At 46.7% G+C, this 21,299-nt stretch overlaps 1 protein-coding gene and 1 pseudogene across 2 annotated transcripts in view; one reads left to right on the top strand and one right to left on the bottom strand.

Annotated features, from left to right (window-relative positions):
• Positions 1-21,299, top strand: part of LOC308610804 (centrosomal protein of 78 kDa-like) — a 573,086-nt pseudogene that overhangs the window by 253,101 nt on the left and 298,686 nt on the right. The gene's annotated exons all lie outside the window — the stretch shown is intronic.
• LOC308610795 (forkhead-associated domain-containing protein 1-like) overlaps positions 1-21,299 on the bottom strand; it is a gene marked incomplete at its 3' end in the record, with an annotated part of 38,835 nt that overhangs the window by 603 nt on the left and 16,933 nt on the right. The window contains exons 3-11 of the mRNA XM_081259804.1: positions 19,754-19,843; positions 18,622-18,726; positions 14,780-14,887; positions 14,303-14,428; positions 12,801-12,930; positions 11,989-12,113; positions 8,974-9,069; positions 8,333-8,553; positions 7,631-7,796 (exon numbers count right to left, since the gene is read on the bottom strand). Of these exons, the coding sequence (XP_081115930.1) occupies positions 7,631-7,796; positions 8,333-8,553; positions 8,974-9,069; positions 11,989-12,113; positions 12,801-12,930; positions 14,303-14,428; positions 14,780-14,887; positions 18,622-18,726; positions 19,754-19,843 (1,167 nt within the window). The remainder of the gene's footprint in view (positions 1-7,630; positions 7,797-8,332; positions 8,554-8,973; positions 9,070-11,988; positions 12,114-12,800; positions 12,931-14,302; positions 14,429-14,779; positions 14,888-18,621; positions 18,727-19,753; positions 19,844-21,299) is intronic.

Here is a 21,299-nt window from a genome sequence, read left to right as displayed (position 1 = left end):
CTTTTAAGATGGTCACTCCCAGGATTTGGGCTTATGGGCTCTAAGATGCTACTTGCTTCCTGGGCTGGTCCTTTGAACTGGGGGACCATGAGGTCATTCCTTCCTGTCACATGACTAGAGAGAGCAGAGATCAGGGGAGCCACACAGAGACACAGAGAGGAGATACGGCCTGTGTGTGCGTGTGCACATGCTTGTGTGTGTGTAAAAGAGATGATGCCTGAGATCTGATGGCTTACCAGTTCTATTTCGAGGCCAGGCTCTCTTTCAGCTCCCAGTTTTTATGAGGCACTCACCCCTATATCCTTAAAAAAAACCCCTCCCCCTCTTTTTAATTTTTTTCGGTACACGGGCCTCTCAGTGTTGTGGCCTCTCCCGTTGCGGAGCACAGGCTCCGGACACGCAGGCTCAGCGGCCATGGCTCACAGGCCCAGCCGCTCCGCGGCATGTGGGATCTTCCCAGACCGGGGCATGAACCCGTGTCCCCTGCATAGGCAGGCGGACTCTCAAACACTGAGCCACCAGGGAAGCCCAAGGCCCACTCTTGGGGAAGGAGTCGCCCAAGTTACACTTGGCAAGGAACCTGGAGGAAACCTTTCTGTACTGAGGAGATCCTAGACACCAAACTTCTAAGCTCAGGCTGGAGGGCAGGGAGAATGGGAAGCTGGCTCTTTGCTCTTAGCCGAAGCACCATCTGCCCCGCTTCTGTTAAAGCCAGAGGCAGCGTGAAGTTCCAGGGTGTCTCACATCTCAGAGAAGCACAATGTTCCCACAACATCCGGGGCCCATCCCAATATCTCCTCTGCCATTTCACATCCCCGCTGGTCCTCAGACAAAACCTAGATGTAGGGCAGTTTCTGCCTCCTCCCAGCTCAGTCATATATGTGAGTGAATAAGTAACAAACTTCCAGTCGTTTCCACTTTGCAGGGTGGCAAACGTCTCAGATCAAGTGGGGCCCTCAGGATGCTCTCTATCCTCTTAACATCCTGCTCTGGGGAGTAACCACCTTCTGGTCTTAGCAGAAGGATGCTGGTTGAGAAGCTTCTATTTTCCAAATATATCCCTCACCTAGAATATCTTCGTTTCTTCCCATGATAATTTGGTTGCCTCAGCATGACTGTGGCCTTTTATCAAACTTGAATGTCTCCTCTCTCATATTCAACCAAAATGTGTTTGGCTTTCTAGCTTCCTGAGAGCTCGCCTCTACTGTCTGCAAAGTGGGAACATGGACTGGCTTAATTCCAGTTCCAGGGCTGATTTGTCAATGGCAATGTTTCAACATGTTCAAGATTTCATAGTCTTAATCCTCAACTTTGAAGAGAATTCTAGAGGATGCTTCCTTGAAATTTAAGAGAAATGCCCCTGGAAATGTATCAGGTTTATTACCTGGAGGTTTATAACCTAAAGGAGGAAAAGCTAGCACTCCCCTGGGTGTCAGATCTGCACTGATTCCCAGCTCTCCTACTGAGCTGTGTGGCTCTGGACAAAGAAAGTCTCTGAGCCTCAGACAACTCATCTGTAAATTGGGTATAATAACAACACCCACCCCATAGGGTTGTTGTGAAGCTTAAAAGAGATACTGCACGTCAAGTGTTTGGCTCTGTGCCCGGCACATGCCAAAGGCTCAATACATAATAGATGTGGGATAACTGTCCACTGGGCTTCCTGCTGACGTCCTAGGGTTTTCTCTCTTCTCTCTTCTGGCTCACCTGGAAATGTGAGTTCTGCATCTTTGAGTTCTTCATCAGCTCTCCAAACATTCGTCTCTAACACAGAAAGAATATTGACAAAATTTAGCTTATGTTCTTCTTTGCCTTTTGCATCAGAGAAAAATGGATTTTTCTCAACTTTCAGATGCTACCCATTTGGATGGAATGTTGAGCCTTCCTAGGTGAGGAGGTGAGGATAGAGGTCTCCAGAAGGGGGTGTGGCTTTGGGGTAACGCTACACTGTCCTGCTGCACCTTTTAGGGAATCTCTGTTCCAGATTCCAGCAGAGGAGGAGGTGGTCAACCAAGAAGGCTATGAAGGATACTGCATTCTTCTTGGAGGACAGATCTGCTTTAGCTGGAAGCAGAGCCTCCTAGATCAGTGGAAGAGGCTGTAGATGTCCAGTGGCTTTCCACCCAGTGGAAATGTTGAAAGCCCCAGTGGCTAACCTCCCTGGCAGGGACTACAGGGGCCTGTTGGGAAGCCAGCATCACTGAAAACCTGGAGCTTGCCGCTCCCCTGGGGTTTGATGACTATTGCTGACCCTGATCTGCTCAAGACCCTGCACCTCAGGGGCAGCTCATCAAAGAAAGAGCATCCCCTAGGCACTGGAGACACAAAAGTGAGAGGGAACTGGGGTCTCCCTTGCAGACTGACACTCCGCAGGTGAATGTGCAGTGGTGTCAGGAAGGAGACGTTCTCCTAGAGCCCTGAGCATCCACTGGGGTCGCCAACCTGATTCCTACAGCGGCCAGGAAAGTAAAAGAAGTGGGTGAAGTGAGCTGGGGTGGTGGTGGACAGCAGCAAACACACGAGCCCAGCGCCTTTCTAAGGGGCCTGGAAGATGGAGGCTTGTGATGGTAGCTTGTGGGTCTGTGGGCCTAGGGTCGCCAGATCTTCCAAGTTTCCCAGAGAAGCTGGAAATCCAGAATATTCCAGGAAACTGCCCTATTTTGAAATGTAACTTAAAAAAAAAATCCCAAGAGACAAATGGAATATATCTGTGGGCTGCCATCTTGCGACACCTGGTTCAGAACCTCCCTGCTTGGTGTCTAGTTGGTGCTCAGTAAATGTTGGAGGGGTTGCCAGATAAAATACAGGATGCCCAGTTAAATCTGAATTCCAGAATGAAGCCAACAAATTTGTGAGTGTGAATATGCCCCGTGTAATATTTAGGACATTTATACCGAATAGCTTTTGTTGTTTATCTGAAATTAAAATTTAACTGGGCATCGTGTTTTTGGTTTGTTTGTTTTCCCCTCAATCTGGCAACCCTACCGGGTAGTCACAAAACTCAGGGAGGAAATAAGGCTGTCTTTTGGGACAGGGCATAGGTGCTTACGAGACTCTTCCCTTCTCCCAGAAGGATGCTGACTCTACCCTCAGAGGACTGTCCGTGAAGGCTGATGGGCCCGTACTGAACTGACAATTGCCCTCCAGGCGTTTTCCGTGGAGAAGCCTCGAGCCTGCGGCCACTCGGTATTTATCACAAACTCTGCTGAGACAATCACTATCCAAATGCCCAGATATTATAGAGCAGGGGTTAGTTTTAAACCAACAGCCTTCTTCTCTCCCACCCCATCCCCCCCCCTCCCTTTTGTTTGCAGAACCCTTTATCCAAGCAAAATCCCATGAGGAACTTGGGGTATAAGATAACGGAGAGCTTCTCTGGCGGGAGAAAGGTGTGTGTGCTTTGAGAGTCACACCTTTCCATGGCACCCAAAGGCTCCAGGGAACCCCAGTTTGAACATTGCTGCAAAATTCCTTCCTGGATTAAGTTCCATCAGTGGGCAGCTGGGCACTGAGGGCAGAGCCTGGCCCCTGTGCACCTGCTTTTCCTGAACTTTACTGAACTCACTGGGATGTGATGAAGGGGGTGCGGGAGGGTCTTTTTCTTTAGCCTTCTTCTATCCGTATGCTGCATAGGCCTGGCCACATGGTTCTACTTCATCATTGTGGGCGGAAGAGCACCACCCCAAGCCCCTCCCATCCCACGCTCCTCCTACACAACATCTACCAATTGTGGGGCTTCCCTGGTGGCGCAGTGGTTGAGAGTCCACCTGCCGATGCAGGGGACACGGGTTCGTGTCCCGGTCCAGGAGGATGCCACATGCCACAGAGCGGCTGGGCCCGTGAGCCATGGCCGCTGAGCCTGCGCGTCCGGAGCCTGTGCTCCGCAACGGGAGAGGCCACAACAGTGAGAGCCCTGCGTACCGCAAAAACAAACAAACAAACAAACAAAACACACAAGTGGCACGGAGGAAGCCAGAATCTTGAGAATACCTGGGCCCAAGGAAATCTTGGAAGATAGTGAGTTAAAGAGAATAGTGAGGATAATGACGATGGTAGGAGAGGGTGAATGCTTTGTGGTCCTATGTGCTAAGGCTTTTGTATACAAGCTCCCATTGGGAAGGCTACGAGCTAGGTGCCATTTTTATTCTCACCTTAAAGAAGAGGGATCTGAGCTAATTAAGCAGAGGGAAGGTTAGGGGGTTTTCCTGGCTGAGACCACAAGGCAAAGCGGTGGTCACGCCCCCAGCCAGGACTTGATTGGTTGGAGATTTGATTGGCAGGAGAGCTGAGCGGCTTCTCCTGCCAGAAGCAGCTGGTGCCCTTCAGCCTTTCTTCCACTTCAAGTCCTAAGAAAGGGCTTGCGTGCTTCCCAAGTGGCAACTTCTGTGCATTTAAAAATTTCCTCTTGAAAATCCCAGCCTTAGCCCTTTCACAAAAGGTATCTGGGTCCTTTCTTGGCCGTGGCCCTAGTCGTATTCACCAAAGAGAAGAGCGCGTCCCATAAGAGGTGGCGGCTTTGGGAGGACCGGGGAAGGCGTCAGCTGGCTGGAAGCTCCCTGAAAGAAATAGAGGAATCCCCACCCATCCATGAGCTGCCTATTCTTCCCCCTTAGAAACAGGGCTTGTGATATGCCAGGCACTGTAGGCATTTTGCCATTTAACCCTCCCACTGCCCCACGGAGTAGGCCCCTTGCTAAGAGTTTTGGTTGCTTTTGTTGAGGAACCTGCGATACAGAGGTCAAGCCACTTACTCAGGGTCATTCGGAGCAGTGGTGGGGCTTGACCCCTATTTGTTTGACTCCAAATCTGGCCTCTGAACTCTGAGAGACACTGCCGGCTTCTCGAGGGATGTGGGATGTGGATTCGAGTGAGCACGGCCTGGGCCGCGGTTCCCGTCCCTCTGCCACATGGACAGAGCCACAGGCCCAGTTCGCTGTGAAGGCCCAGCATCTTATACCAAGTCTCATTTTCACAGCCAGAGATATTAGTGTGGAAATAGGATTTTTGATTCTTGAAAGGTCTGCTTGGTGAAGAGATGATCAAACATTAAAACTACAAACTCCATTTTTTTTTGGGGGGGCAATTCTGAAGCTTAAGATGTGTAATTTCATCTCAGTGCTTCAACCTTGCCACCTCTGTGAATGGGTGAAGAGTTTCAAAGTTTTATACAGGAGGCTAAAAAACTAAGGCTCCTTGTGAAAATACTAAGTGTAAAACTTAGAAAAGAGGAATTCTGCTTTCTGTTCATTTCTGCTTAAAGACAACGAAGATATACTCCCTGGAAGGAATGGATGCCAAGACAGATGTATACAAGTGACCTTTAGGATCCAGCAAAACTTTAAAATGTAGTATTGTTTTCTTCCTGACAAACAGGCTGGCACGTCCCTTGCATTGTGTATGAATGAGGCAGCCCATGAATAATGCATGTGAAGCCTGATTATGTAAATCCTCAGGTTTTCAGTACATGACAATGGCTTTTTTTGGGCCCTTCGCTGTCCCATTCTGTGGTCTGGTGTCTCTGCTTTGGGGCCTAGTCTGCCAAGCCCTGGGGGCGGGGGGGGCACTTCGGGGAGGGGTGAGCTCTGCAGAGGGCACATCAAAGGGAAAGTCACAACTCTGTCACTGGCCCAGCTCTCCCTGGCATTGCTTGGTGTGAAAGGAAACTGTCCTCTGCCTGAGGCAGCCCCATGACATATACAGACTAAGGTCTGTGATGTTTAATTCACAGCAGTGAGCACTGGAAACACTTCATCCAGGCTCCCTCAGAGCAGGACAGCCACTTTTCATTTCTGGGGCTCTAAGCCAGAGAGACTGCTGTCTGGAAACCTATTGCCTGGAAGGTCCGCAGGATGGGGGGCAGGCTTCTGCAAGGAACTATCTGACCATCACCTCCTGGTTGAGCAGAAGGGCACCCTTCTATGACCTTGGCCTCCTTAGAGCTCATGCAGGCAACAAACACACACATACAAATACACACACATGCCAACACACAGCACATACTCACATGTACACACATACACGCAAGCATGCGTGTACAAATACACAGCCCCAAGTCAGAAAGACTGGCGTACTGTTCTGGCTACTCAGAAGAGCAAACCCAGATCTTTATTCTCAGAGAGCTTATTCCTCGGTGTATCCCTGGCACCTGGCAGAACAATGACAGTCAGAATCGCCGCCTTTGAAAACACTCGGGCTGTTCACTCAACTGATTGTGGTCATCATTGCAGGAGGCAGGGAAGTCAGATCATGACGCTGGACACCCTTAAACTCAGTACAGTGCTATGTGTCAATTATGTCTCAATAAAACTGGTGGAAAAATTAGTTATCTGGATAGAAAGAACAAAATAAAATACACGAATTATCAAAAGTTAAAAAAATACAGACGAGCTAGACTATGAGTCTCAGAAAGCACTGTTCACAACAGCCAGGACATGGAAGCAGCCTAAATGTCGATGGAGGAGTGGATAAAGAAGATGTGGTACAAATATACAGTGGAATACTACTCAGCCGTAAAAAAGAATGAAGTAATGCCATTTGCAGCAACATGGATGGACCTAGAGACTATCATACTATGTGAAGTAAGTCAGACAAAGACAAATATCATTTGATATCACTTATATGTGGAATCTAAAAAAAATGATACAAATGTGCTTATTTACAAAACAGAAACAGACTCACAGACTTTGAAAACAAACTTATGGTTACCAAAGTGGAAATGTGTTGGGGAGGGACAAATTAGGAGTTTGGGATTAACATATGCACACTATTATACATAAAATATGTAATCAACAAGGACCTACTGTATAGCACAGGGAACTCTACTCAATATTCTGTAATAACTTATATGGGAAAAGAATCTGAAAAAGAATAGATATATGTATATGTATAACTGAATCACTTTGCTGTACACCTGAAACTAACACAACTCTGCAAATCAACTATACTCCAATATAAAATAAAAATTAAATTAAAGAAAAAGAAAGTTTAAAAAAATAGAGGCAAGCTAGACTATGAGTCTCAGAGAGGTTAATCTAACACATATATATGGAATCTAAAAAAAAAAAACAAAAACAAGGTTCTGATGAACCTAGGGGCAGCCAGGAATAAAGACACAGAGGTAGAGAATGGACTTGAGGACATGGGGAGGGGGAAGGGTAAGCTGAGACGAAGTGAGAGAGTGGCATGGACATATATACACTACGAAACATAAAATAGATAGCTAGTGGGAAAGAGCTGCATAGCACAGGGAGATCAGCTCAGTGCCTTGTGACCACCTAGATGGGTGGGATAAGGAGGGTGGGAGGGAGACACAAGAGGGAGGGATCTGAGGATATACGTATGCATATAGCTGATTCACTTTGTTATACAGCAGAAACGAACACCACACTGTAAAGCAATTATACTCCAATAAAGATGTTAAAAACAAAAAGCTGCCTGAAGTCACACAGTAAATGGCAGAACAAGAGTCTAAACCTAAGTCTGCCTAACGCTAAAGCTATTCTGCCACCTTCCTTTGCAATGAGCGAATGCATTCTGTGCTGCCTGGATCCCACTGGGACCTCAGTTGGCTGTTTCTAAAGGGAGCTGAGGGGCAGCCTCAGAGGCTCTGCTCCGAGCAGGGACCTCTCACCTTCTGCTGCCTGATCGCCCTGGTGACCCTCTTCTCCTGGTGCAGACGCTCTTCCATGTGCGCCAGGGCCTCCTTCAGCAGCGCCTTTTCTTCGGCCTCTTTGGAGGTGTCGTCCTTCAGCTTTGCCACCTGTGACTGGTACATCTGAACCGACACTTTGCTCTGCCTGAGCACACGGGAGAGACAAAGTCTCTTTTCTCCTCAGCTTTCTCACTCACCACCAATGCTCCTGACCTGGGAGATCCTCAGAACACTTCCATATATGCCTGGCTTCGCGGTTTCCTTACAAGTGGGGGGAAGGCTGAAGATGTGGGGACTAGAGGGCAGAATAAATAGCCCATTGGCTGTGGACGTGCAGCATGAAGGGGGCAACGGTTATGCTACCAGCCCCTCCCAATTTCCCAGAGAGGGTGGGGGAACGGATACCACTGAAAATAGGGTGGAATTACGAAAAGCACACACATGGTGAAACATCAGACACATTTATAAAAGGTGCACCTTATTCCTTAACAGTAGGGTACTTTAACTGCTGCTTTCTTGCCCAGAGACTTGGGTCCATAAGGCCCTGAGTCACCATCCCGCCTCCCCACTCCACACCCAGGCCTCTGTCCTCTTGTCCTGGTCCCTACGGGTCTGCAGCTGCACCGAGGTTTAGCCTGGAGAATGGAGGCCTGGGCCTTTTGCCGGGGACACGGGCCATACTTGAGCTGTTCAATGTCCTCCTCGTATCGTCTCAAAAGCTCTTCTTTTCTCTGCAGCTGGTTCTTGAGTAGGGTGATCTTATCAAACACCAGGTACAGGTCTCTTTGTCGAAGCTGGTAGACTCTCTCCCTCTCTTTTGGGGAGAGGTGTTTCATGGACACGTGACCTGACATATCTTTGATGTTCATCAAAGTCCCGAGGGTTTTGCTCATATCCATGTACTACGAGAAAGCATTTCTCAGGTAAGAGGCCTGGCCCAAGACCGCTGGTGGCCACTTTGAGGAGGCAAACATCTAACTCTGTTTCATTCATTTTCTGCAGTTGCAGAGAAGAAACACATGCTTTGCAAATGAGTGCATTTGGGGTTTTTAGTACGACTTTCATTTTCCCCCGCATCCATTTACACTATGCCTTTTTGAGAATTGGGGTGGGGGAGGGGGAATGACAACAGACATAAACATTCATTCTTACTACCCAGTCTTCCAAGGAATTGGGCTCTGCAATTTCCAGCCCATGCTGGGATAGGAGATGGGTCTCGTGGAGCTACTGTAACAACTAAACATGTATGTGGAGTTGATGTTTAAACTATCTGCAGGGCACACAGGTTTGCACAGGAGGGGACTGATGCTGGGTATACCTACCAGGTTTTCACTGAGATCTAAAGCGTCAGCCACATCCATTTTCCCTAACTTCTCAGAGACCATGATGGACCCTGGGCTGGAAAGGCCATTTTGAGGCTGAAATAAAAAAAAGAAGAAAAACTCTCTTGGCATTCCATTATGATTTTCTACATCCAGAATAATAACCCAAAGAATAATGGAAGAACTGGAAAGTTACTAAAGAATAATTTGAGAGAGTTAATTTTTTTAACATCTTTATTGGAGTATAATTGCATTACAATGGTGTGTTAGTTTCTGCTGTATCAAAAAGTGAATCAGCTATACGTATCCATATATCACCATATCCCCTGACTCTTGCATCTCCCTCCCACCCTCCCTATCCCACCCCTCTAGGTAGACACACAGCAACGACCTGCTCTCCCTGTGCTATGCAGCTGCTTCCCACTAGCTATCTATTTTACCTTTGGTAGCGTGTGTGTGTATATATGTCCACGCCAAGAGAGTTGGTTTTAAATCCACTCTGACTCTGTGAACTGCTTTCTTTATGACTGTGCTCCTACCCCTTCAGAGCACAACTGCCTTTGAAATGATGCATCACTTGTGCCGTTCTTTGGCCACCGTCTCGTCTGTCTTCCCTTTAGGCCAGTGGTTCTCAACCGGGGGTGACTCTGGCCACCCTACCCCCTCCAGGACATTTAGCAATGCCTGGACACATTTGTGGGTGTCATAATTGCTGCTGGCGTCTAGTGGGTAGAGGACAAGGATGCTGCTAAACACCCCATGATGCATAGGGCAGTCTCCCAAACAAAGAGTTACCTGGCTCAAAAAATCAGTACCGCTGATGTTGAGAAGACAAGCTCCAGAAAAATGGAGACCATGTGGCTTTTGCTCACTATCTCCCTCCTTGTGCCCAGCATGGCACCTGTCACCGAGTGGTGCATAGTGGTCATGTTTGTTGAATGAACGAATGAAGGTTAAGTGGAAAATGGCCTCCCTCCTTTTTACTAAAGGAATCTCATTTCTGTGCAGCAGAAACCATACCCTCACAAAATTCGGCCCAACCTTCTCCTAGCTCTGGAACCTGGTGGGTGGGCATCCCTTCAGACCCTTTCCAGAGACAATGCAGATAGTGTTTGCAGCTGCATCTCCCTAAGACCCCAACCAGCCAGCTGGCTGCTGGAAGCCCAACTGACTGCATGGAAAGGCCACCAGACTGAATAGGGGACCTGATCTGAACGACTACAAATAACCATAACAAGCCTCCTTAAAAAATAAATTGGCTTTTAATGCTTGCCATGAGCCTCTCTTAGCCCTAGCATTTGTTGGCACTACCCTGAAACCCTCTGAGATTAAAAACAAAACAACTACAAAAATATAAATGCCCCCAAAGTGACTGTGATAGATAAGAGTGGACATATTTGTCTATGTACCTATGGAGATGAGAATAAAAGAGGGTATCTGAAGATGACAATAAACTGGGCAGATCTGCTGCAAAAAGAACCTGAGATGCTGTTCAGTGTCTTCAGCTACCCTGAGCTGCATCCTCTGTACCGCTCCAGACGCCCCCTCTTTTCCTGAGGGGAGGGTCACTAAGGAAGAGCCTGGGCTACAGGGTCCAAGCACACAGTCCCCACCCGGTCTCTGCAGGCTCGCAGACAGACCACCAGGGACACACCGCTGGTGTGTCTTCAATCATTGTTCTGTGACCTTGGGTGAGGTACTTGACCTCCTGAAGCCTTAATTTTTCTTATCTGTTAAATGGGGACAATAATAGTAACTATGACACAAGGCTGCTACGATGGTTAAATGACATAAGGCATGGAGCCGGCTGAGCTCAACGCCTGGCACACAGTAAGCAGTTCACAGATGTCAGCTATTCTTCCTCCTGCTCTTTCCTTTAATTACTGCCAACCTTGGAGGATTGAGAGTTGGGAGGTTTCCTGCTCTGTGGTGTCAGTGGTGGGATGAGGGCTTCTTGCCAAGGGGAAGGTCAATCTTGGAAGCAGGACCATCAGGACGTGAGATCCAGCTGAGCTCCCCACCTGGAGACAGTCCCTCTACTCCCAACCTCAGAGAAGGAAGATTCGATTTTACCAGGAAGACCAACACGTTTCTGAAGACTCACATCTCTAGACGTGTGAGCAAATGTCTAGAAAAGTTGTAGGAGAAAATGCTGGTACAGAGAGGATGGCTTTATTATGTTTTCCAAAAGCTGGTTTAGACTAGCTGCCGCAGCAAGCCACGCTGACCTGAGCTGTCCATTGTCATGTGTCAGTCAAACACCTGATCAAACATCCATTTAGGATACACGGCACCTTCAACCTAACAATCAAATTACTTCTGAAAATCCTGGAAAACACAAACTATGCTCCCTAAGAAAGGAAGGTTTTCTTGGATAATACTCTTTAAATACTGTTTGACAATAATAACTATCATCTATTAAAGTGCTCGCTATGAGCTAGGCACTGGGATAATCACTTTACATGATGATCTCCTTTAATTTTTCCATCATCATTTTACAGCTGGGAAATGAAGTCCCAGAAAGGTTAGGAGCCTGCCCAAGGTCACAGAGCTTGTAGAGCTGGGATTAGGACACAGGTCTCTGATTCTAGAACTTGTGTCTTCTTAATCATCATGGCTCCCTTCTGCTGCCCTTTATGTGTTCATGTTTTTCAGTTTATAGCAAAAAGCAAGTGTTAGGCAAGCTCATGACATAATGTTGTACATTAGCTTGTTGGATATTTTCTGCAGAATATAACATGTGATGTGAAAAGGAGGGCCCAGAGATTGACCTGGCCAGCATCAGTGCAATGCTATATCATGCTGTACGTGATGGGAAGCCGCCTTTCTATTCAAACATTGGATCACTATTACGGCCAGGCACCGACCAGTCCATACAGGTGCCAGCCCATCAGGGAGGACCTGGCCTCGAACCAATGATGTATACAGTGGTGCCAGGGCACACGGCTCGTGTCTGTCCTCATGCCCACCCTCCCCACGTGTCAGTCAATGCAGAGACAAAGTTTCTTTGGTTACCGTTCCGATCTCTACTCTTGAAAAAGTTGGCAAGTCAGGTTTTACATCCAATATTTTCCGAACATTTTTTTCCATCCCGAGGGTCTTTAAGTCTAGAAATGATCCATCCATGTGGTCCTTGTGATCTATAAAAGAAAAAGTTTACACTCAAAAGAAAGGCTCAGGAAGAAGTTACTGCATGTAAAAGTCACAGCTGCTATTTACTGGACCCTTACCACAGGCCAGTACTAATTAGCTCACCATCCTCCCTTGGCAGGTGAGGCATCGAGGCCCAGAGAGGTGACATGACTTGTCCAAGGCCACACAGCTCATATGAGGCTGCAGCCTCCCAGGGCGGGGGCACTGAGGGGGAACCTTCGGCCACAGGTGTGAGGATGGACTTGAACCCAGGCTTCTGTGTCCTAGCCCAGGGCTCCACCCAGCAGCAAGCTTGGCTTCTTGAAAGCCCTATTCCCTCTAAACAGGTTATTTATCCTGGGAAGTTCCCCAAGGTTGGTCCTTGCACAGCATCCGTCTATGAAAAAGTTTTCACTGGGCCACAGTGAAATAAGAAAAAGAGGGACAAGGTTCTGAGTTTTTCATGAAATCCTGTTTATTTAATATCAAGGCCTGCTCTTGACTCTGAGCTCATGCCTACCCATCTATTTTTTTTTCCTGCCCATCTTTTTTTATAACTCTGTTGTTTTAGTTATGAAATGATGGGGATAGAAGATGGTGGTCCTGGCAAATTGGTTAGTCCCTAAAGTGAACCCTCAAGTCTGGGGTCCACGGTTCTCAGCACAGAGGGGGTGACTAGGCAGGAGGAAACTTACTTGACAAGCAGGCCTTCTCAAGTTCTTTAATTCGTGCACGAAGCTCAGATAAAGCCTTTTTCTGACACTGAATGACTTCCTCATGTCGGGACGCTTTGCACTTGGCCCCTAGATCACTGAAGGACTGCTCCTGCGGCCAGAATGGTGAGGACAGCAGCTTTATCAGTGATCACAACCTCCCTCTCTTGTATTTGAAGAAACATGAACAAATCATGGATTAGCAGAAACCCTGTCACTTACTTAGTACCTTGGAAAATATCATTACAGGGCTTCAGCAGAGAAGGAATTTAAAAATTTCATTTCGAATACAAAGTCACATCTAGGAAGATTTCCAACTTTCCTACCGACTTAGCATCACTATACATAAGAGATCCCCCCTGTGTTCCCTCCCCACGTTTTCTTTCTCTTGTTCTTCTAATGCTCTTCTAAGCCGGGGTTTCCACTTGTTCTCATTCTGGTCTCATCTCTGAACAATCACATCAGATTTGCTCCTGGAGGGGCTTTTTTTTTTTTGCCGGCACCATGCGGCATGCGGGATCTTAGTTCCCTGACCAGGGATCGAAACCGCGCCCCCTGCAGCGGAAGCACAGAGTCTTAACAACTGGACCGCCAGGGAAGTCCCTGGAGGGGCCTTTTTTTTTTTTTTTTTTTTTTTTGCGTTACTCGGGCCTCTCACTCTTGTGGCCTCTCCCGTTGCGGAGCACAGGCTCCGGACACGCAGGCTCAGTGGCCATGGCTCACAGGCCCAGCCGCTCCACAGCATGTGGGATCCTCCCGGAACGAGGCATGAACTGGTGTCCCCTGCATCGGCAGGCGGACTCTCAACCACTGCGCCACCAGGAAAGCCCCAGGTGGTTCTTATCGGCCAACTTGGGGAAAACCTTCTTCTAAGACTTTGTGGCTGAAAATGTAGTCTGCAGAGCTGTGCTATCGGTACCAGCTGGGAGCTGTTCAGAAATGCAGAATCCCAGGCTCCCCCCACCCAAGACCTGCTGAGTCAGAATCTGCATTTCAACAACATCCGCATATGATCCGTGGACACCTTTGAGTTGAGAGGTGCCACTGTTAACTATCCTGTAATTGGCTGGTTTCTGGAAAAGTAAGTAGCCGTTTTGGCCATGTGTTTCCCCTGATATGCATGAAGAGAAAGCAAAAGACTGAAATACTATTGGTTGGTCTTGCACACACTTAGACACAAACCAGGACCCGCAGTAACGACTGGGATTTGTATCAATAAAATCAGCTGCGGTATATAAACAAAGTACCATTTCTAGACATTTCAATAACCTTGCCTCTTCAAGTTGATCTTCAAGTTGATCTCTGAGTTTTAGGATTCAAGCTTCATGTTAATTCCTCCTACATCATTCACCCTCTTTAATTAATTTAGCTCCCAACAAGGAGTTGCTGAGATTCCTCCATCTAAGTACGTGCCCTCTGTTTCTCATAGGAAAGCCCATTTCATCAGTTTCCAGTAGTAAAGAGAAGGACGGGGACCACCTTACCGATTTCTCTGCCATTAGCCGCTTGACTCTGGCTTTCAGCTTCTCCTCTTGCTGTAGCCTTTCCTCGGTCAGCTTCTCCTTCTCTGCCAGATACTGCTCAGTTTCCCGAGAACTGTTGATCTTCATCTGAAATGAGGGGAAGGGGAACTGCAGCTGATGGGGGACAGAACTAACGCAGGAGTCATTTCCACTACCTTTGGGGGCGGGACAAAGGTTCACGAAACTTTCTTCAAAACACAGAAAAACGATGCTTAGCATAGTAACTAATAGCTAAGTAGTAGAGCATCGTGGTTAAGAGCTCAGACTCTAGATCTAGATAGAATCTCAGCTCTAGTTCTTTCTAGACACTTCTTGGTATAGAAAATAAGCGGGTGAACTAAGGCAGGCCTCTTCCTCCTCATTCATCCCTGCCGGCCACTTGGGTGTGGGATTCCGTGGAGAGCACAGGCCCGTGAAGGGGCTCTGCAGCACGCCTACCTGACCTACTGCCCTTTTCAAATTGGCTTTAATGAGGTTTGCTCTGTTCCTCATTTCTTGCAGTTGAAGCAATTTCCTTCTGGAATCCTCCCGAAGCTTCTCTTCAACCTGAAAGGATGATGAAACCGAGGGCTTGCTGCTAATGTGATCATCATGCCCTCTGGGGAAACTCTTCTTGGGGGGTGCTATTGGCAGTGGGGGAGTCCCTGAGGGGTAGTGACAGCTGCAGACCAGCAGCCGGGGTCACAGGCATGCACAGGGTGGAGGCAAACTCACAGGGAGTTGCCCCCTACGGGAAAGGGATGAGCTCTGCACCCGGGGCTCAACTATGTTCTACCGCACACTCCCATCCCAGCTCCGTCCCTAACAAGCCGTACGACACTCGGAAAGTTATTTCACTGCTCCGTGACTCAGTGCCCTCATCTGTCAAATGGGGATGATGATACTAGTATCACTGCATAGAGTTATTGTGGGGATTCAATGTTTGGCATAGGGCTTAAGGGCTCTGTGAGTGTGTTAAGTACTGTTGTAACCTATGAAAGGTGGACGGGAATGTCCGCCGTACAGTCTCGTTCTAATAACTCGTGATGGGTACTTGGAAATAGTATGATTGGGTTTATTATCATAACTGTTTGTCATTACCACTTTGAGCACACTCACTGGTGGTATCCTCTATGGAGGCTTGCTAAAGCAATGTCTATTAAGAATTGCAGCCTGCAAACGAAGGCATTTAAAGTGGAGAAGCTTGCCTACTTTTCCCCCCTTGCTTGGGTAACAGTCAACGCACGGTAGGCTTGGGAGTGCTCCACGCTACCCTTGGCTGGCCAGTGTAGGCCTCGCAGCTGCTCAATTCTTGGATGCACCTGCTGAGCCCTGGGCCCTGGCACTAACAGGAAATGAGGCAAACTCTCGTAAATAAATGGAAAGTTTTTGTGCTGAAACAAATTCACAGGCTGTTTTTTTAGGGATCTGAAGAGGGGGAATCACAGGGATGTAATAAAAGACCCAGAAAAGCCCTTAAGAGCTTTCTTCTGAGTAGTGTGGTCCAGTGGAAGAGCCTCTACCCAGCTCCGTTACCTTGGAAAAGTCATCTAAGCTCTCTGGGCCTTAGTTTTCTCCCAGGTCTAAACATGCTCGGACTTCTATGTCAGCAGCCTGTTTCATGTGCTGCAAAAGCCAAGTCCAGCCTTGGACTCTGCCCCTGTCTGTGTTCTGCATGAACAGCCCCCGTTCCCAGCCCCAAGCCTCAGAGTCACCTTCAGCGGCCGCCCTGCTCCCTCTCTCACACTCGGTCGTCTCACGCCTGTCCTCCAGTCCCTCTCACATGCAAGCTGGACTGTGACAACTGGCCTCCTTGCCTCAAGTTTAGTTTCTTCCAGTGCAATCTTAACGGTACTGTGAGAGTTACCCAGCTGTAAGGCAACTCTGTCCAACAGAACTTTCTGCAATGGTACAGGTACTCTGAGCGAGGCTGTGTTGTCTAATACGGCAGCCACCAGCCACATCTGGGGATCAAGCACTCGAAATGGGGCTGGTGTGACGGAGGAACTGAATAAATAATTTTATTTAATTTTCATTAATTTCAGTGTAAAGAGTAGCATGTGGCTGTTTGCTACGCCAGGGTAACTGAAGTCAGACGAACCTGGAGTCAGACAAAACCGACTGTGCCATTGGGCTAGTTACTTTACTAGTAACTAGTAGCCTTGACTTTCTCATCTGTAAAATGGAGAGGATGATTTCTAGATCACAGTGCTGTTGTGAAGATGAAGAGATGAAATGTTCAAGGGAACACCTAGTAAGTGAGAAATTGTAACTATCATTGTCACCCTGATTACTGTCCAAGAATGTCATTGCATCAGTCACTTGTTCAGAAGCCATAGTAGCTCCCCACTGCCTGTGTGGTACAGAGCCCAAGCTCCTGAACTAAGTCAAAACACCAAGCCAGGGATTCAAGAAGCAGCTACGAACTCTGAATGAGGTAAATAAAACTGAATCCACACCTAGATAAACCATAATAAAACTGCTGGAAATCAAGGGAAAAGACAATCTTAAAAGCAACCGGAGAAAAAGATAGATTATGCAAAGGTACAACAGTTAGGCTTACAGATGACCTCTAAATAGAAATAATAGGAGCCACAAGACAATAGTGACATATCTAATGTGCTGAAAGAAAAGAATTGCCATTGTAGAATTCAATACGCAGTCAAATGTGTTTTAAGAATGAAGGTTAAATATACATCTCCAGGCAGACACACAGGCACATGTGAGAATTTGTCATCAGCAGAGCCACAATGAGGGAAAACATTAAAGGGTATTCTTCAGACACAAGAAAAATGAACCCAGGTGGGTGATCAGAGATGCAGAAAAGACAAGCAACAGTAAGGGTAATGTGTGGATATGATACTGACTATAGCAAAACACTAATAATGTCTTGTGGGGTATTAACTATCAAGAGGAGTTTAGAAAATGACAGCAATGGCTTATAAATCTGGAGGGGGTAAGTGAAGTTAAGGTGTTTGAAACTCATTGCACTGTCAAGGAGAAGGGCATAATTATCAACTACTATTGCCTCTTGGTAAGTTAAGAATGCAGGGCTTCCCTGGTGGCGCAGTGGTTGAGAGTCCACCTGCCGATGCAGGGGACATGGGTTCGTGTTCCGGTCCAGGAGGATCCCACATTCCGCGGAGCAGCTTGGCCCGTGAGCCATGGCCGCTGAGCCTGTGCGTCCGGAGCCTGTGCTCCACAACAGGAAAGGCCACAACAGTGAGAGGCCCGCGTACCGCAAAAAAAAAAAAAAAAAAAAAGAATGCATATTGTAGTCTTCAGGATGACTACAAAGAGAATAGTAGAAGAGTGAAAAACTTAATTAATGTGTGATTTTGGTGAATCAAGGATGAATGCTATTGTCTTACTATTACTAAAAGAATAGTAAAAAAGTGAAATATTTCCAAGCTAATAGAGGGGGAAAGTGGAATAAGAGAAAACCATCCACTCAGAAGGAGGCAAGAAAGGAGAGAAAGGAACATAACACAGATGGTACAACTGGTATTGAGCAAGAAGGTAGATTTAAACCCCAGTACATGAGTAATTACATAATATAAATGGACTAAAAGTCAAAGATTGTCAAACTGGATTTTGTAAAAATGATACGCTATTTAATGGCATATGTCTAAACCTTAAGACAAAAATTGACAGAGAACATATGAAAAAGATATGGTATGAAAACTCTAACCAACAGAAAGCCAGTGATGAAGCTAAATGACAAAGGAGACGTGAAGGGAGAAACACTACTAGAGATGAAAAGGGACATTTCATGATGATCTAAAGTTTTGCTCTACAGGAAGTATTAGGATTCTAAATTCATATGCACCTAGTAACACAGCCTCAAAATATATAAAGCAAAAATCGTTCATATTAAAAGAAGAAACACACAAATGACAAACATGTTGAGATTTTTAAAAACATTCTCAATGATGGAACAAAAAGACAAAAAAAAATCAATATGAGAATTTAAGTTGGAACAACATCATTGGCAAACTTGATTTAATGGATCAATTCTTTCTTAGATAATTTCACAATTAAGATCTGAAGGCAGTCTAGGGTAGTGGTTACACACAGGAGCTTTGGAGTCAGGCAGACCTGGATTCAAGTTCTGCCACAACTACTTTATGCAAGTGAACTTGGATAACTTCCTTCACCTCTGTGAGCCTCAGTTTTCCCAACTGTAAAGTGGGGTGAATACCAGTATAGACCGCATGGGGTCATTGTGAGGATGAACAGAGATGATGCAGGTGGAGTGCTTGCCCCAGAGTGGTTTCCAGGCCGACCTGTCCCTGCCATACCTTGCTGTTTTCCTGCAGCGTCATGGAGATCAGGCTCTGCTCAGTACTGCTCCTTTTCAGCTCCACCCTGAGTTTCCTCATTTCTTTTTCCATGTCATGGATTTGCTGAAAGAGTTCCAACAACAGGGAAGTCAACTTCACAACGCATTTCATCCGGTTCATTAAGGCAGAAACCTAGTCTGGGATTCGCTTCATTCTTTCCCTTGGGGGACAATTCCACATCTTTGAGGCAAAGTAGGCTTTCTTTCAACGGATGCAATGAAAGGGCTGGGTGAGGGAAAACTTGAGTTTCTTTTGAAGATCAGCATGGATCCTGGATTAAACAGTACAAGATACCTATCCACTCATTAGAATCTCTTTCCTTGGGGCACATTTTTGAGTTCAATCTAAATAAGGGCTGTTTGGAAGACACAATGGGCACAGTTTGGAAGCAAAGAACAATGACATTTTTCTTTTTTCTCATTTGAGGCAGAGAAGTGTGCTCCTGACAGAGAGAAGAACACACGTCTCCTCCCCCCGTCCCAGGCACCGTCCTTCCCAACGGATGGAAAACGTATGCCTGGTGATGTGCACGAGGGTTCGGGCCAATACAGGGGGTGAACATTTACATTTAGTGGTCATCTTTTCATTTTATAAATTTTTATGTTCACCTTCCATACAAGGTCAGTGATACATTTGCTTTTTATTTTGTTTTTATGAATTGTTGTAAAATTGAATGTATTTAAGCAAAAATACTTCAAGAAGAGTTGTGTTAATAACAGTGCTCAGGGCTGTGATAAAACTTGTGACAGTGGATCATGAAAGTCTGGGCATCACAAATCCAGGGGTAGGGACCACGGTGAATTTCTAGCAGCATATGGTGGCCACCTCCCATCCCTGTCCCCAGGGGAAACCTGATGAGGGGCCTTGAGCCAACTGCCCAGAAAATCTGGGGAGAGTGTGTTTTCCATGGTCTTTTCACCCATCTCTTTGAGGCCAGCAAATCAAAGAATTAGGAGACTACATTAACAGACAAACACCCAGAAAGCCCCAGAGCTTGTGCTAGCTAATGGGCCAAGGAACCCCTCCAAAACCCTCAAGGCCACAATCTAGGCTTTCAGTGGACACCTAGGGGTCAGGAGGTTCAACGCACGGTTTTGCAGAGTTTTAACTCTTTCTCTTGGGCTTCCCACTTCTCCTTCTGGGCATCTTCCTTCTGTAACTCTTCTTTCAGCACTGAGCACTGTGGAGAAAAAGGACAAGGCCACGGGGGCTTGGCTGGGGGTCCCAAGTACCTGTGTTCACGCCCAGGTGTGTTTCCTGCTGTATAACCCAATCACACCTCTGAATTCTGAGAGGCGAGACCATTTGTGTGATGGGAGCACGGGATCCTGCAGTCATTCCCAGTTCACCCCTCTCATGAGTTCTGAGGAATAGAGCGCCTAAATTCCTCTTCAAAAGCCAGCAAACTTCACTGCAGGGGAAATCCAGCTTTGTAGAGTCTGGGTACTTAGGGTGAAGGAATTGGGATGTTTTCACGCTGTGACCGGTGAGGGTGCAGGGGGCCGAGCCAGAGAGCTGGGGTCCATCTTAGGGCTTTTGTGCAGGTTGAGTCTCAAAGACACAACTGCCCCGACTGGTGTGGAGGGGTAAACGGAGCTGTCTTGCCCGAGGGTGGCTTGGCAACAGGCATTAAGTGCATAAGGATGGATGTGCCTTCTTCTGACCCAGCAATTCCCACTTTAGGAATGTACCTTAAGGACAATGACTGGAGAAATAAGTAAATCTGTAGTTTCAAGGATGCTCTTCACAGAATTGTCAGTAACCGTGGAATAAAAAAAAAAAATGAGGAAACATCCCAAGTGTTGTTTAGAATAGCAGACCACTTTATAACACTGGGTACATCCAGGAGAAAGTATGTAGCATTTAAGACGAATGGTAAGAGCATTGATTTATTAGCACGGGAAAATAGTAAGTATTTAAAAATTTAAAAAATGTGCATAGTATAAATTCACTATAAAATGATTGATTGATTGATTTCTAGGCAATATATAGAAATAAGACTGGAAGAACATACATGAAAATATTAACACTGATTTCTCAAGGTAGCATTTCCTCTCCTCTCTTTTTATTTTTTCTTCTCAATGTCATCTACTTATTTTTCTAAAATTAACACACATGATGTAGGTCATTTAAAAAAAGGCATCTCAAATGTTCACAAGAGCAGTACCCTTGGTGGTGACGAGCCCTTCTGCTGTTGGCCAGCACAGTCTAGAGGAGAAGGGACCTCATTCCGAGGTCAACAAGGAAGGGGAAACGGGGACATAAATCATCCAAATGCACTTCAGGAGGTAGAAGAGCCAAGCAGTTGCTGTCTTTGCAGATTCCTTCTACTTAGCACCACCTCTGCATCCCCTTCCCGTCCCCAACACACACACACACACACACACACACACACACACCACATTAAACAGCTATAGCACATGCCTGGGAAGACACTCTGCTTGGGAGAAACGAATGCAGAGGGCTTGGCCAGGCAGCCAACCCAGGGCAGAGGCAGAAGAGCACAACTAAAACCAGCCTCCCACTTCTCAGAAAACGATTTTGTCATCCCCATTTCACAAATGGGGAAATGGAGGCCAAATAATTTACAATGAAAGAAAGCTCTGGGATTGGACCCTGGTCTGTCTGATCCCAAA

The sequence above is a fragment of the Mesoplodon bidens genome, assembly GCF_964165515.1.
Source record: "Mesoplodon bidens genome assembly, contig: HAP1_SCAFFOLD_126, whole genome shotgun sequence".
Classification (NCBI taxonomy): Eukaryota; Metazoa; Chordata; class Mammalia; order Artiodactyla; family Ziphiidae; genus Mesoplodon; species Mesoplodon bidens.
The sequence above is the reverse complement of the archived record's forward strand: the minus strand, read 5'-3'. Positions and strand labels throughout refer to the sequence as shown.